The sequence below is a fragment of the Phyllostomus hastatus genome, unplaced genomic scaffold (assembly GCF_019186645.2).
Source record: "Phyllostomus hastatus isolate PE091 unplaced genomic scaffold, TTU_PhHast_1.1 phas_contig_58, whole genome shotgun sequence".
NCBI lineage: Eukaryota > Metazoa > Chordata > Mammalia > Chiroptera > Phyllostomidae > Phyllostomus > Phyllostomus hastatus.
In genome coordinates this window covers 2,413,756-2,426,608 of record NW_025333916.1, presented here as the reverse complement: position 1 = coordinate 2,426,608, position 12,853 = coordinate 2,413,756, and the positions used below count along the sequence as shown (strand labels likewise).

Here is a 12,853-nt window from a genome sequence, read left to right as displayed (position 1 = left end):
AAATAAACCACAAAATTGGCCTACCCTTCCATTTGATTTCTGATTTCTAAATTATATAAATTTAATTCAATCATGTAATAAGAAAACAAATTCTAGCCCTGGCCAGTCTGGCTCAGTCGATTGGGAGTCATCCTGCAAACTGAAAGGTCGCAGGTTCAATTCCCAGTTAGAACACATGCCTGGGTTGCGGGTTTGGTCCCCAGTTGGGGCACATGCTAGAGGGAGCTGACTGATGTTTCTCTCTCACATCGATGTTTCTCTCCCTCTCTTCCTCCCTCCCTTTTCCTCTCTCTAGAATCAATAAAAGAAAAAAGGTGCTTAAAAAAAAAAAAAAGAAAACAAATTCTAGTGGCACTAGACCCCAAAATTATCATTAAAAATAACTTGTAATACAAAAGCTCTTTTATTAGGATACCTTTTTATAGGTACGTGTTTCTTTTCCTTTCCTACCTTCAAAGAATGTATTTGCTACCTTCTAAACTAATCACATACATCCACTTTCCAAGGGATTGTCTCTAATTGGCCCCTCTAGCTTACTACAACTATCACCACCAATTTAACACCTTTTGGAAACAGGTTTACTTACCAAAGCTAAAATACAGTGCCACATCTAAGATCACACAGGAATTATAGGAACATCATTTCCTGTAAGATCTACCAACCAAGAAGTTCTCTTCCTTAGCCTATCTGAAATCGGGATCCAGCTTTCCTGGGCTTGTAATATTTATGATGCATAAATACATTATGTCAACAGTAATTAAAAATGTCAAACAATACTCACTTTGCAATCTTTAAAAGGAGTGGTTTTTGATTGATTCCTGCTAAAATACTCATCTATACGTGCTTGAAACTTTTTGGAAATGAGAGCACCATCCTCCCAGCTGCACTCTGAGTATGGAAGGCCCTGCCATTTACAGTAATAGTCAGGATAACCAGCTGCTGACTTTTGATTGGAATGAGCTGTGAGACAAATCAGATATTTACATTAAATCTTATCCAATGAATAATTCTTGGTAAAAACTACAAGTAAAAATTAGTCATCTGCTTTATAATACTCTAATATATAGTAAAAGCAATCTACTGTGTTTAATGTGTAAGCAGTAAATTTAAGATTTTTTTCAGATGTTTAATTAGAATCACTTATTACTAACCAATTATTCGCTCCACTATTTGATACTGTTTATGTAGGTCATCTGTAAGTTCTTGCTGGCAATTATAATATTCCACATCTTCTGGAGAAGCATTTTTCAACCTGAAAAATTGTTAAATCCAGGAACAGACTTCAGAATTTCTCCTAAATAATCCCCTTCCTTCCAAAAACTATTAGTAGCATGAAATCTCCCACTCTGCCACTTATCTCATGAGCCAGGTTAAACAATAAAGAAACTGAAAGAGAAATAAAATATGATTAATTTTTAATTTAAAAAATTTAGTACTTCCAGCCAAGATGGAAGTGCAGGTAGATATGCTCTGCTTCCTCACACAAGCACGAGGAGGACAACAAAAAAGTAAAAGCAAAAAAAATAACCAGAACTCACAGAAAATCAAACTGTATGGAAGTCTGACAACCATGGAGTTAAAGAACTAAGAGATGAGAAGACAGACAACCTACCAGGTGCAGAGTTCAAAACACTGGTAATCAGGATGCTCACAGAAATGGTTGAGTACAGACACAAAAAAGAAGAAGTGGTGAAGGCTATGCAAAGTGAAATGAAGAAAAATATAGAGGGAACCAACAGGGAAGGAATCCGGGACTCAAATCAATGACTTGGAGCTGAAGGAAGAAGTAAACATCCAATCGCAACAAAATGAAAGAACGAGAATTCAAAAAAATGAGGAGGGGCTTAGGAACTTCTGGGACAAGTTTCAATGTTCCAACATTTGATCATAGGGGTACCAGGAGAAGAGGAAGAGCAAGAAATTGAAGTTATTTGAACAAATAATGAAGGAAAACTTCCCCAATCTGGTGAAGGAAACAGAATTCCTTCTCAGAGAGTCCCAAAGAAATTGGACCCAAGGAGGTACACACCAAGACACACCATAATTACATTATCCAAGATTAAAGATATCAGGAGAGTATCTTAAAAGCAGCAAGAGAAAAGGAAACAGTTACCTACAAAGGAGTTCCCTTAAGACTATCAGCTGATTTCTCAAAATAGACCTTACAGGCAAGAACGGGCTAGAAAGAAGTATTCCAAGTCACAAAAGGCCAGGACCTACATCCAAGATTACTCTATCCAGCAAAGCTTTCAAGAATGGAAGGGCAGATAAAATGCTTCCCAGATAAGGTCAAGTTAAAAGAGCTCACCATCACCAAGCCCTTATTATATGAAATGCTAAAGGGACTTATCTAAGAAATAGAAGATGATCAACAATATGAACAGTAAAATGACAACAAACTCCCAACTATCAACAACTGAACCTAAAAAACAAAAAAAACTAAGCAAACAACTAGAACAGGAGCAGAGTCACAGAAATGGAGATCACATGAGGGTTATCAATGGTGAGGAGGAAGGGGATGAATGGGTGAAAAGGTACAGAGAATAAGCATAAATGGTGGGTACAAAATAAACAGGGAAGTTAAGAGTAGTACAGGAAACAGAGAAGACAACTCATGTACAACCCATGCACATGAACTAGGTGGGGCAGGAATGCTGGTGAGAGGTAGGGTAGAGGGAGGAGCGGGATAAAGGGGAGAAAAAATGGGACAATTGTAATAGCATAATCAATAAAACATACTTTAATGATATATGAGACATTCTAGGTGACTGTTATCAAGGATTTAGGTATGGGTATTCCTAGGAACTCTTAGTTTGAAATGCAATACAAATAAGTCCATAAATAAGTTATGTTAGGTTTTCATTTGACTCTTGACAATGTATTCCTTATTAATAAAATCCTTAGTAATAATGTTTGATCTATAAAAATATTAACTATAAAACATATTTACCATCTTTTTGTTTCCTGATCTTTTTTCTTATAATTATCCAATTTTTTCATTCCTCTAACATTCTGCTGCTTAAGGGTTTCTTCTGTCTCCCAAGTATTGTGAATATGGGACCATCCTTTCCATTTAATTAAATACTGGATTTCTCCTGGTTCTTTGTTTTTTTCAAATCCTGCATTTGGGTCACCATCTGCTTCAACTGCATAGATGGTTGTAGTAGCACCAGTAGCTGAAAAAGAAAGCACGTACACTCCCTGTAATTCTGTTATGGGAACACTACCATTCAACTAACAAATTGAAGAATATGAATAGAAAAATATATGTCCTCTTAAGTAAGTAAAGTATCAGGGCATAGATATTGATGTTAAGTTATAATACACATATATAATAAAAATTCAAAATTATAGAACAGAAAAAGTATCTACTTTAATCCTCTCAGTTTTAAAATTAGAATAATCATGTTCAAAATACAGTAGTACATCTAAAAGCATACAGCAATTTACAATAACTATTGAATGATTAGAAACTAATATAATTTAAAATTTTTAAAAACTGCATATCTCAAATTACTATGTCAAATATCTGTACCCCCACGTTCACTGCGGCAATTATTCTGAACAGCCAAGACATGGAAAAAACCTAAGTGTCCATTAACAGATGAACAGATAAAGAAGTCTGATACACACACACACACACACAAGTATTATTCAGCCATTTAAAAAAAGAAGGAAATCCTGCCACTGTTACAACGTGGATGGAATTTGAGGGCCTTATGCTGAGTGAAATAGATCAAACAAAAAGGACAAATACTGTATGATCTCATATATAAAATTTTAAAAAAACTTATGGAAAAATAAATCAAATTTATAATTACCAGAAGCAGGGGGAATACGATGAATGTGGTGAAAAGGTTCAAAATCGATAAATAAGTACTAGAGATGTAATATACAACATGATGACTCTAGTTAACACTGTTGAATGGTGTATTTGCAAGTTATTACAGAGTAGATTCTAAAAGTCTTCATGACAAGATAAATTTTTTTTTAATTTACTGTATCTATGAGATAATTGATATTACCTAAACTTCTTGTGGTAATCATTTTGCAATACATGTCCCTTTAAACTCATGCAATGCTGTATGTCAACTATACCTCAATAATACAGAAAGGGGAAAAATGCATGTCAAGGCAACTAAAAATAACCAACATATTTGCGATAAAACAAAAATACATTTTGAGAAAGAAACAAAGCATTTGTGAAATTGAAAGTATGAATCTAAATAATTATTATTTAGGCATAGTAACAGAAAAACTAAGTACATGGGTTAAAAACTTTCTAATTATCTGTAATATACGAACTAAGGTCAAATGGATATTTGTTGAGAAAAAAATATTCAAGCTAAGCAAAGTATATTTCACAGCAAATAAGTATAGCAGAAGAAAATCTACCCTCTTGGCTTTCAAATTGAAAATCTTTAAGAAGTACTTTATTTAATCTATTATTATTATTATTACAGGTTTTTAATTACTTTTAGAGAGAGGGGAAGGGAGGGAGAAAGAAAAGGAGAGAAACATCCATCAGTTGCTTCTGGCATGCCCCCAACCAGGAACCTGGCCCAAAACTCATGCGTGTGCCCTGACTGGGAATTGAACCAGTGACCTTTAGGTTCACAGCTGGTGGTCAACCCACTGAGCAACACCAGCCACAGCTAATCTAGTATATTATTATTGAAACCATGAAACAATAAATGTTTTCCTAAAAGGCAAAAGATTTATATGATCTGAAGAGAAACCAGAGTATACAATAAATTTTTTTTAAATACCTCCTTTTCTCCCAATCCGACAATCCATAAACCGTTCAATTGTTTCAAATTCCTCTTCCTCGGGTTGAGGAACATCCTCTCCACAGACTTCAAGTAGGTCGTCAGAATCTGTTTTCATTTCTTCATCTTCCTTATAGCTCACATTGACAGTTGCTTGACGACGAGAACTTCTTTTATCATTATCATAGTCTTCATCATAATCCTCCTCAGATGAATCAATCTGTCTCTTTTTTTGTCCAAGAATCTTCTTTCCATTTTTTGACTTAGATCTAGGGTAGACCAGGGGGAGAGAGGTGTTTTTTACATAAACATTGGCATAAAACCATAAATGAGAAACTGTATACAAAAAGAATGAATACCTCCTATAGCCAACAGTTTTCAGCATAAACCAAGAACATACTATACTTACCTATTTTGAGGTTTTCTACTTTTAACTTTGTTTTTTGGCTCATAATCAGATTCTGTTTCATCACAACTGCTTTTATCTCTTTCTTCTTCAGATTCAGAATCTGAACCACTCTGAGATGGAGATCCTGATCCAGACATTTGCCAATCCTCACTATACATAAAACATATAACTTGTGATTATTTATACTTACATCATATAGTAAACTTTATCTCTAATAAAATGCAATTAAAAATTGCCTTCTACTTAACAATAAAAATATTGTTGCTTTCATGCATACTAAAAACATTTAAATGTCTGTAAAAAAAAGAAAAATGCTAGAAAATATGTGACACAGATTTCTCCCTATAACTCCAGAGTTTTGTTAATCATTTAGTTTATACCGAGTGAATGGCAAACATGTAAAAGTTATTTTGACTATCATTATGGAGAAAACATAGTATGATCATTTAAAGAGCATAATTGTATGATAATTATACTTGCCCTCTCAAAACAAAACATAAAAAAGATTCAAATCTCTTTCAATTTTCTGGAGATAGTAATTTTAAAAACATACTTCAAAACTGATTTTTTAAAAAGTACATGTTCATGAAGAAATTAAAACAGAGATTAAAAAGTATTTTTTTTAAGATTTCATTTATTTATTTTTTTTATTTTTAGGGAGGGAAGGAAGGGAGGTAGAGATAGAGAGAGAGAGAGAGAGAGAGAAACATCAATGTGCGGTTGCTGGGGGTTATGGCCTGCAACCCAGGAATGTACCCTGGCTGGGAATTGAACCTGGGACACTTTGGTTCCCAGCCCACGCTCAATCCACTGAGCTACGCCAGCCAGGGCTTAAAAAGTATTTTTAAAAAATCAATCCATCTGAACATTCAATTATCTTTATTACTATTTTTAGTCTATTTCATTTCAATCAACATGTACAGACAAAATATTGGATGATATAACATTCTGCCATAATACAGACACCAAATGAAAGATACACAGTAAGTTCTTATACATATGCACTATGTCTGTTTCGTGGTCACTGATTCTACTCCATTGCTCTGCATCTCTTGCATCAATGACTATGTTAACAATTACATAAACAAGTATATATGATAAAATCTGGTTTGTATCAAAAACACAACAGAGAAACAAGTTCTTTTTTATCTTGAAATCTTTTCAGAGTTTACACATGAAGATTAGCAAGAGACAGAATATATGAAAAACTCCCCATTTTATATGTTTATAATATTATGATTTTTATATCCAAGAAAGTCTATTTATCATCCCCATTACTTGCTTTTTAAAATATTCTTTGCTTGCACCCAAGATGAGTTTAGAAATTACTAATTCAGGGGAAAAGTTGCATTAACTGATGAGACACAGTAGTTGAAAACACACTTAGTAAACTGGAAGACAGATCTGAGAAAATTAGATTATAGCATAGCAATAAAGGCACAGAAAACATGACAACAGGATTCCTGGAGGATGGGATAGATGATCCAACTGATATGTACAACATATATGATCCAAGACAAATATAACATTTATATCTATAGTACCAGACTTACAAAAAAATGTCCAGAGATACAATGACTAAATTTTCAGAAACTAAAAAAAAGATACAAGTCTTCATATTAAAGATGCATAAGATCAAGTGCATAAAGTGGAATAACAAACTCAAAGCTAGATGCACCAAAGTGAAAGCATGAAATATCAAAGAAAACCGAAAAATAAGAGACAGTAGAAAAATGTTTTGGAAAAAATGAAAGAAAAAACTCAGACAATCTAGGTATCTCAACTGAGAATCTGAGGTACTCTTAACATTTTCTAGGTCAAGTTCTTTAGGATATTAGTGTTGAGTTCCTAAATGAGTTCTACAGAGTAAGTAAATTTCATGTGCAGATGAATAGTAAGGATAACTATTACCATAAATTAGCAGAATCACTCAAAACCCATCATTAGCTGATCCCTTACACCTTTATACCCAAGGTGAGATTTTCTGACATTATGAATAAGCATATCTCTGAATTTTAAAAATACATAAGGGAGAGAGGTTATAGTAGATAAACAAGTGACACAAAAGCTTTAAGTCATCACAGAAAGATACGAATTAATGGTTTAAATTAACCTAATAAAATGTCATGAACAAAAAAATTATATAAATACACTTGACAACAATTTCTAAAAGAAAGAAATACAGAATCATAAGGATTTTCCTAATATGAGAGTAAGTAATCAGTTGAATAAAATGACATACTCTTTATGCTTTTTCCTTTTGACCTCACTCGTGTCATCAGAATCTTCACTGCTAGAAGAATCCTGTAGAAAAAATACATAAACAAAGTTAATGTTATTAATGATTGCAATTTAATCATCACACACATTTTTGCTGGTCATACTATTTAAAGTTCACCTTACTAATAACAGTAACTGTAAACCTATTTTTCCCCATGTTGTTGTTCTTTATACTCTTAGTGCATAAGTGATTAGTAACATTTTTACTTGAATTTATAATATAACCACTGAAATTAGGTATATATCACAATGTCAGCATTTTGTACAAAACTTGAAAACCTATCATCTCTGTTACATACAAAGGAGCTCCCAAAAAACTGCAGGCTGATTTCTCAACAGAGTCTTGAAACCCAAAAGAGAGGAAACTGAAGAAGTTCATCACCACCACACCTGTATTACAAGAAATGTTAAAGGAACTTCTTTAAGAAAAAAAAAAAAGAGATAAAAAGTTTAAATAAAATGGTAATCACTAAATATCAATAGCTGCTTTAAATGGAAATGGATTGATTGCTCCAATCAAAAGACATAGGACAGCTCTACAGAGACAAAAATAAGATCCTTACATATGCTGCCTACCAGAGACCCACTTCAGGTCAAGACACTCACACAGACTGAATGTAAACAGATGGAAAAGATATTCCATGCAAATGGAAATGAAAAAAAAAAAAAAGGCTGGGATAGCAGTACTTGCAACAAACAAAGTAGACTTTAAAAATAAAGGCTATAAAAAGAGACAAAAAAGAACATTTCATATACGATAGCCAAGGTATGGAACCAACCTAAGTATTCATCAATAAACAATTGGATAAAGAAGATGAGGGACATATGAAAAACAGAATATTAACCATAAAAAAGAATGAAATCTTACCATTTGCAACAACATGGATGGACCTAGAGAGTATTGTGCTAAATAAATCAGACAGAGAAAGACAAATATATAATTCCACTTACTATGTGGAACCTAAAAAAATACCAAAATACATGAATAATAAAAACAGAAATAAACTCATACATACAAAGAACAAACTGACAGTTGTCAGATGGGAGCAAGGTTAGAGGGCTGGGAGAAAAAGGTGAAGGAATTAATAAGTACCAAGTAGCAATTACAAAACAGTCATGAGGTTGAAAAGTACAGCAAAGGGAATACAGTCAATAATATTATAATAACAATGTATGGTGCCAGGTGGGTACTAAACTTATCAGGGGGACCACTTTGTAAGTTATATAAATGTCTAACCATTATGCTGTACACCTGATACTAATATAATATGGAAAGTCAAGTGTAATTGGAAAAAAAATCGATTAAGTTTGAAAACCATTATTATTGCCTAGTATGGCCTCAAAAAAAATCATACTCTCAAAATTTTACTATTTTTCTTTCCTATTAGGCAGGTTTTGAAACAGTTCTTAAAACACACATGCATATGTGCTCACATCTACACAGGAACTATACTGTTCACAGCTGCTGCCTATTCTTTTAAAAATGTTGAGAATTCTGTTAATATTCTGTACAAATAAGACTTAAAGAGTATATTATTTCTTCATTCATGTATGTGTACACACATATACATATGTCTTTGTATATGTGCATTTTTCCAGAATTCACATTTAGGTTATTTCCAGTTTTGCTTTGATGAGCAAATGCACATAAACTTCCATTAATTTAGATTAATCCCTAAAAGTACAATTATTAGATAAAATATGTCTGTGCTTCAAGATTCTTGACATAATCAAATTTATCTTGTATCCTTTCAAACCTCATGTTTCTAATAAGTTCATAACTATCTACTTACTTCAATGACTGGGCATCATACCTACTTTTAAAATAGTAGCTTTCATAATGACAACTCACCTCTTCTGATCCACTATTAGATGAAGCTTGATGTTGTTGTTGCTGCTGCTGCTGCTGTTGCTGCTGCTTCTTGAGCATTGCAGATCTCTGAACAGCCAGAATACTAGGGCTAGATTTCCAAAACTGTAATAGAAATATGAACAAGTGAAGGATAAAGTTTTGCAAAAACTGAAAAGAGGTTTTTTTTTATTGAAAAGCAGTATCAACATTTTGACTGCCTCCAAATAATAAATTAAGACAATCTTCCTTAGATTATATGTAATATTAGTGCAATATAATTAAAATGTTGAGCTTTACTTATATATAAAAAATTTATGCAAGCTTCATAGATAATATTAATCAACATATTCTTTGGTGTTACAAATACAACTTTCAAAAACAAAGTGATAATTAATGAGACACCAGTGTTACTCAAAGTGGTTTCCTATTCTTTTTAACTGGTGTGAGGTGAACACAAAGAACTTAATCAGAATGCAAATCAACTACATTACTAAGCAGCTTTTTTTCTTATAGCAATATTTTCTCAATGAAGAAAGTTATGCATTGACTTATATTCTGGTGCAAGCATCCTATGACTGGTACACTGGTCTAAGCATCTTAAGATTGGTACTCTAAGTAACACTACTTTATGCTATCATGAGGTGTAGACAAGTTTTATTAAATCTTGTAGTAGCTTTGACAAACCAAATGTCCCTTAGCCTATTCTACCAAGTAAGTGTCTTCAAGGAAGCAGTCTTCTACTACTAGCAATAAAGTGTCTCCTTGAAGATCCTGAAAGTAGAGATCAGACACTGTAGGATTAACAAAAAGATCTCACAAAGCCTTGACACTGAATATTTATTAAACTCAGTTTTCACCTCAGAAAGAGGTTGAAAAGATCTTGTGTGTGTTTATTTTGTACTTGCTGTTTCATAGTTACAGATTCTGAGCCAATTATTCCACAGATATTTAACCACAACTGAGAATCACTGAAAGTAAATTTTCATGTATAAAATTAATGTTTTCTAAACATTCTATTAAGAGTGCTGTAAGTCAATGTCATAAATCTACCTTTCATTGGATACTTTATTTATTACCTCAGCTCCATCAACTTTTGGTGTTTTTGCTTGAACTTTGTTCTCTCGGGATGTGTCTGACTCAGACTCTGACTGACTGCCCGATTCAGATCCAGAGTCGGAGTCACTGCTACCTGACTGGCTACTGCTCCCATCACTAGTGCTTCCAGAACTTGAACCAGATCCAGAGCCTGAAGCAGACCCAGAATCATCATCCGACTGGCTGCAATTTAAAAGGAAACACATTTCAAACAAAATTCATTAGGAAATTAATCTTTCTTAAAAAGTTAGCTGAAAACCCCAAATCACTAAACTTTATTTCATATTTCAAGTTTCTATAGCCAAACAAATAGAAAAAGGAATTAATGGTAATCTATAGTAGTAACTGACAGGGTTAATAGATTTTGTAGTTTGGGCCAAAAGATAAGCAATCAGATCATAATCGTTTTACAAGATAATGAGCGTATTCTATTAAGTACAGAATCCTGGGCTAAAAACTTGGAAAGTTTAAGTCAAGGGATATCCTTAAAAGGCTAGTTAGCTATAGTAAAAATAGATGTGGGAAAAAAAGTTAAAAAATGTGTTGAAAATTCTCATAGTAACAGGTAGAAAAGAAACTTGTAATTTCTACTCATTTTCAAGTTTGTATCTACAGTTTATCATTCCAGGGAAGTGTGATTTATTATAATTAGGCTATGATAAAATACAATGTACTAAAAAATAAAACCAGTAATTGCTTCTCTAAGAAAACCATTGACGCTGTCATGATTCCATAGTAATACATCTGAAATAATAGTAAATTCTCACAATCTTGCCTTTCCTAACACACATGTGAAAGCAATTTACGGTTAACTGAGAAACTATCATTTTCCCAATTACTAATTTTCAGTCAGGGGAAGCCTAGATCTGGTTCTGAACTGTATCTGAACAGTTGACTGTGTAGATTACTATTATTCCCAAGGCTATTTGTTCACATGGTGCTCACATCTGAACTGTTGAAAACCAGGGACTAAAATTTTCGATACACATGGTAGGCAGCTTTTTATGTGATTTCATCTGGCTTTATGAGAAACAATAGGTAACGCAGTTTAGCTACAGAAAAACTCATTCTGCAAGTCTTCTGCTGTAGTTTTCAGAAAAACCACCAGGTGGAGGTATTACTCTATGAAAACAGACTTCAATATTAAAAGCAATTCCTTTCTAAAAGTTTTTCCTCCTGTTTAAAAGCAAGGAATAGTTTCTACATGGAAACACAGACATAAAAGTTTGCAAGACTTTTGATTCCAAAAGTGAGATATAAACTAAAATGCAAACAAATACGCTTAAATGCAAATATATACATATTTTAAAAAACCTAGTGGAATATTTTTCTTCATAGAAATAGTAAACACATCGCTTCTCGGCCTTTTGGCTAAGATCAAGTGTAGTATCTGTTCTTATAAGAAATAGCAAACAAAAATTTGCTTCCCAAAAAGGACTATGATATAAAAATTATTTTTGCCACAATTTCTACCCACTGGCCATAATGGTTCTGAGGTCCAAAAACAGCATAGTGCCCTTTCATTAAATAAACAAACAATAACAAAAATTTTTCCATATTTTACTTGGGTCCCTTGAGGGAAATTTCAGCACGAGTACTAGAGAATGTATTTTTCCTTATACACAATTTCATTTCTCCTTTAACCTGACAGATAAAGAGATATCTACTTATTCAATAAACTTAACTAAGAACTACCACATTGGGTACTAAAAAGATTGAGAAGACAGTCCTTACTATCATGTCAACCAATAAATACCATTATGTGCTATATTGATAATATATTGATATATTGATAATGGATCCAGGTGTATGGGGAGCACTGAAGACACAGCCAAATTTGGTACAGTAATAGTGAAACATTTAGAAGAAGGCAAAGTTGAACTAATCCTTTAGGAAAGAGTAACTAGGCAGAGGTGTATCACTTTAACTGCTTATAAGCTTCTTGTGGGTCCTGTTTATTTTTTTGCAGAGTCTCTACCACAGTAACTTCTACAGGTGGCTACTCAACAAATACGTGAAAAGTAGATAGATGAATGAGTAAGTGAACATGGGGGCAATCATGGATCTATCTTCCTAATTACACCTTGATTAGCCATTTAATATGGACAACTAGTCAAAATTCCTTGTTAGCAGGTATAGTTCTGGCTGGAGATGAAGGCAAACAGCCTGAACCTAGGCTACTCTAACGGTACAGGTTTATTACAGAATGTCTTTACCTTAGATATTAGAAGTATAAAGTATTTATTCTATTTAGTTCTTAGTAGAAATGAGAACAAGGAATATCAAATATGTAGTCATAGAATGATCTCCAGGATCCAGTTAGAACCCCGCCCCCCCCAACAAAAGTGTTTATAGTTAGCTTCTTTTGTATAAGGGAAAAACATTCATACATATTTGGTTATACTTAAAAAACAACAACACAAGAATGGTAGCATAAACCAACAATTA

At 33.2% G+C, this 12,853-nt stretch overlaps 1 protein-coding gene and 1 pseudogene across 2 annotated transcripts in view; one reads left to right on the top strand and one right to left on the bottom strand.

Moving 5' to 3' along the window:
• Nucleotides 1–12,853, bottom strand: part of CHD1 (chromodomain helicase DNA binding protein 1) — an 82,294-nt gene that overhangs the window by 47,822 nt on the left and 21,619 nt on the right. For both annotated transcript variants that reach the window (XM_045847810.1, XM_045847811.1), the window contains exons 3-10: nucleotides 10,387–10,588; nucleotides 9,311–9,433; nucleotides 7,421–7,482; nucleotides 5,179–5,328; nucleotides 4,770–5,038; nucleotides 2,951–3,176; nucleotides 1,152–1,252; nucleotides 782–960 (exon numbers count right to left, since the gene is read on the bottom strand). In XM_045847810.1, coding sequence (XP_045703766.1) covers nucleotides 782–960; nucleotides 1,152–1,252; nucleotides 2,951–3,176; nucleotides 4,770–5,038; nucleotides 5,179–5,328; nucleotides 7,421–7,482; nucleotides 9,311–9,433; nucleotides 10,387–10,588 — 1,312 coding nt within the window. The remainder of the gene's footprint in view (nucleotides 1–781; nucleotides 961–1,151; nucleotides 1,253–2,950; nucleotides 3,177–4,769; nucleotides 5,039–5,178; nucleotides 5,329–7,420; nucleotides 7,483–9,310; nucleotides 9,434–10,386; nucleotides 10,589–12,853) is intronic.
• LOC123825052 lies at nucleotides 11,757–11,883 on the top strand (annotated as a pseudogene).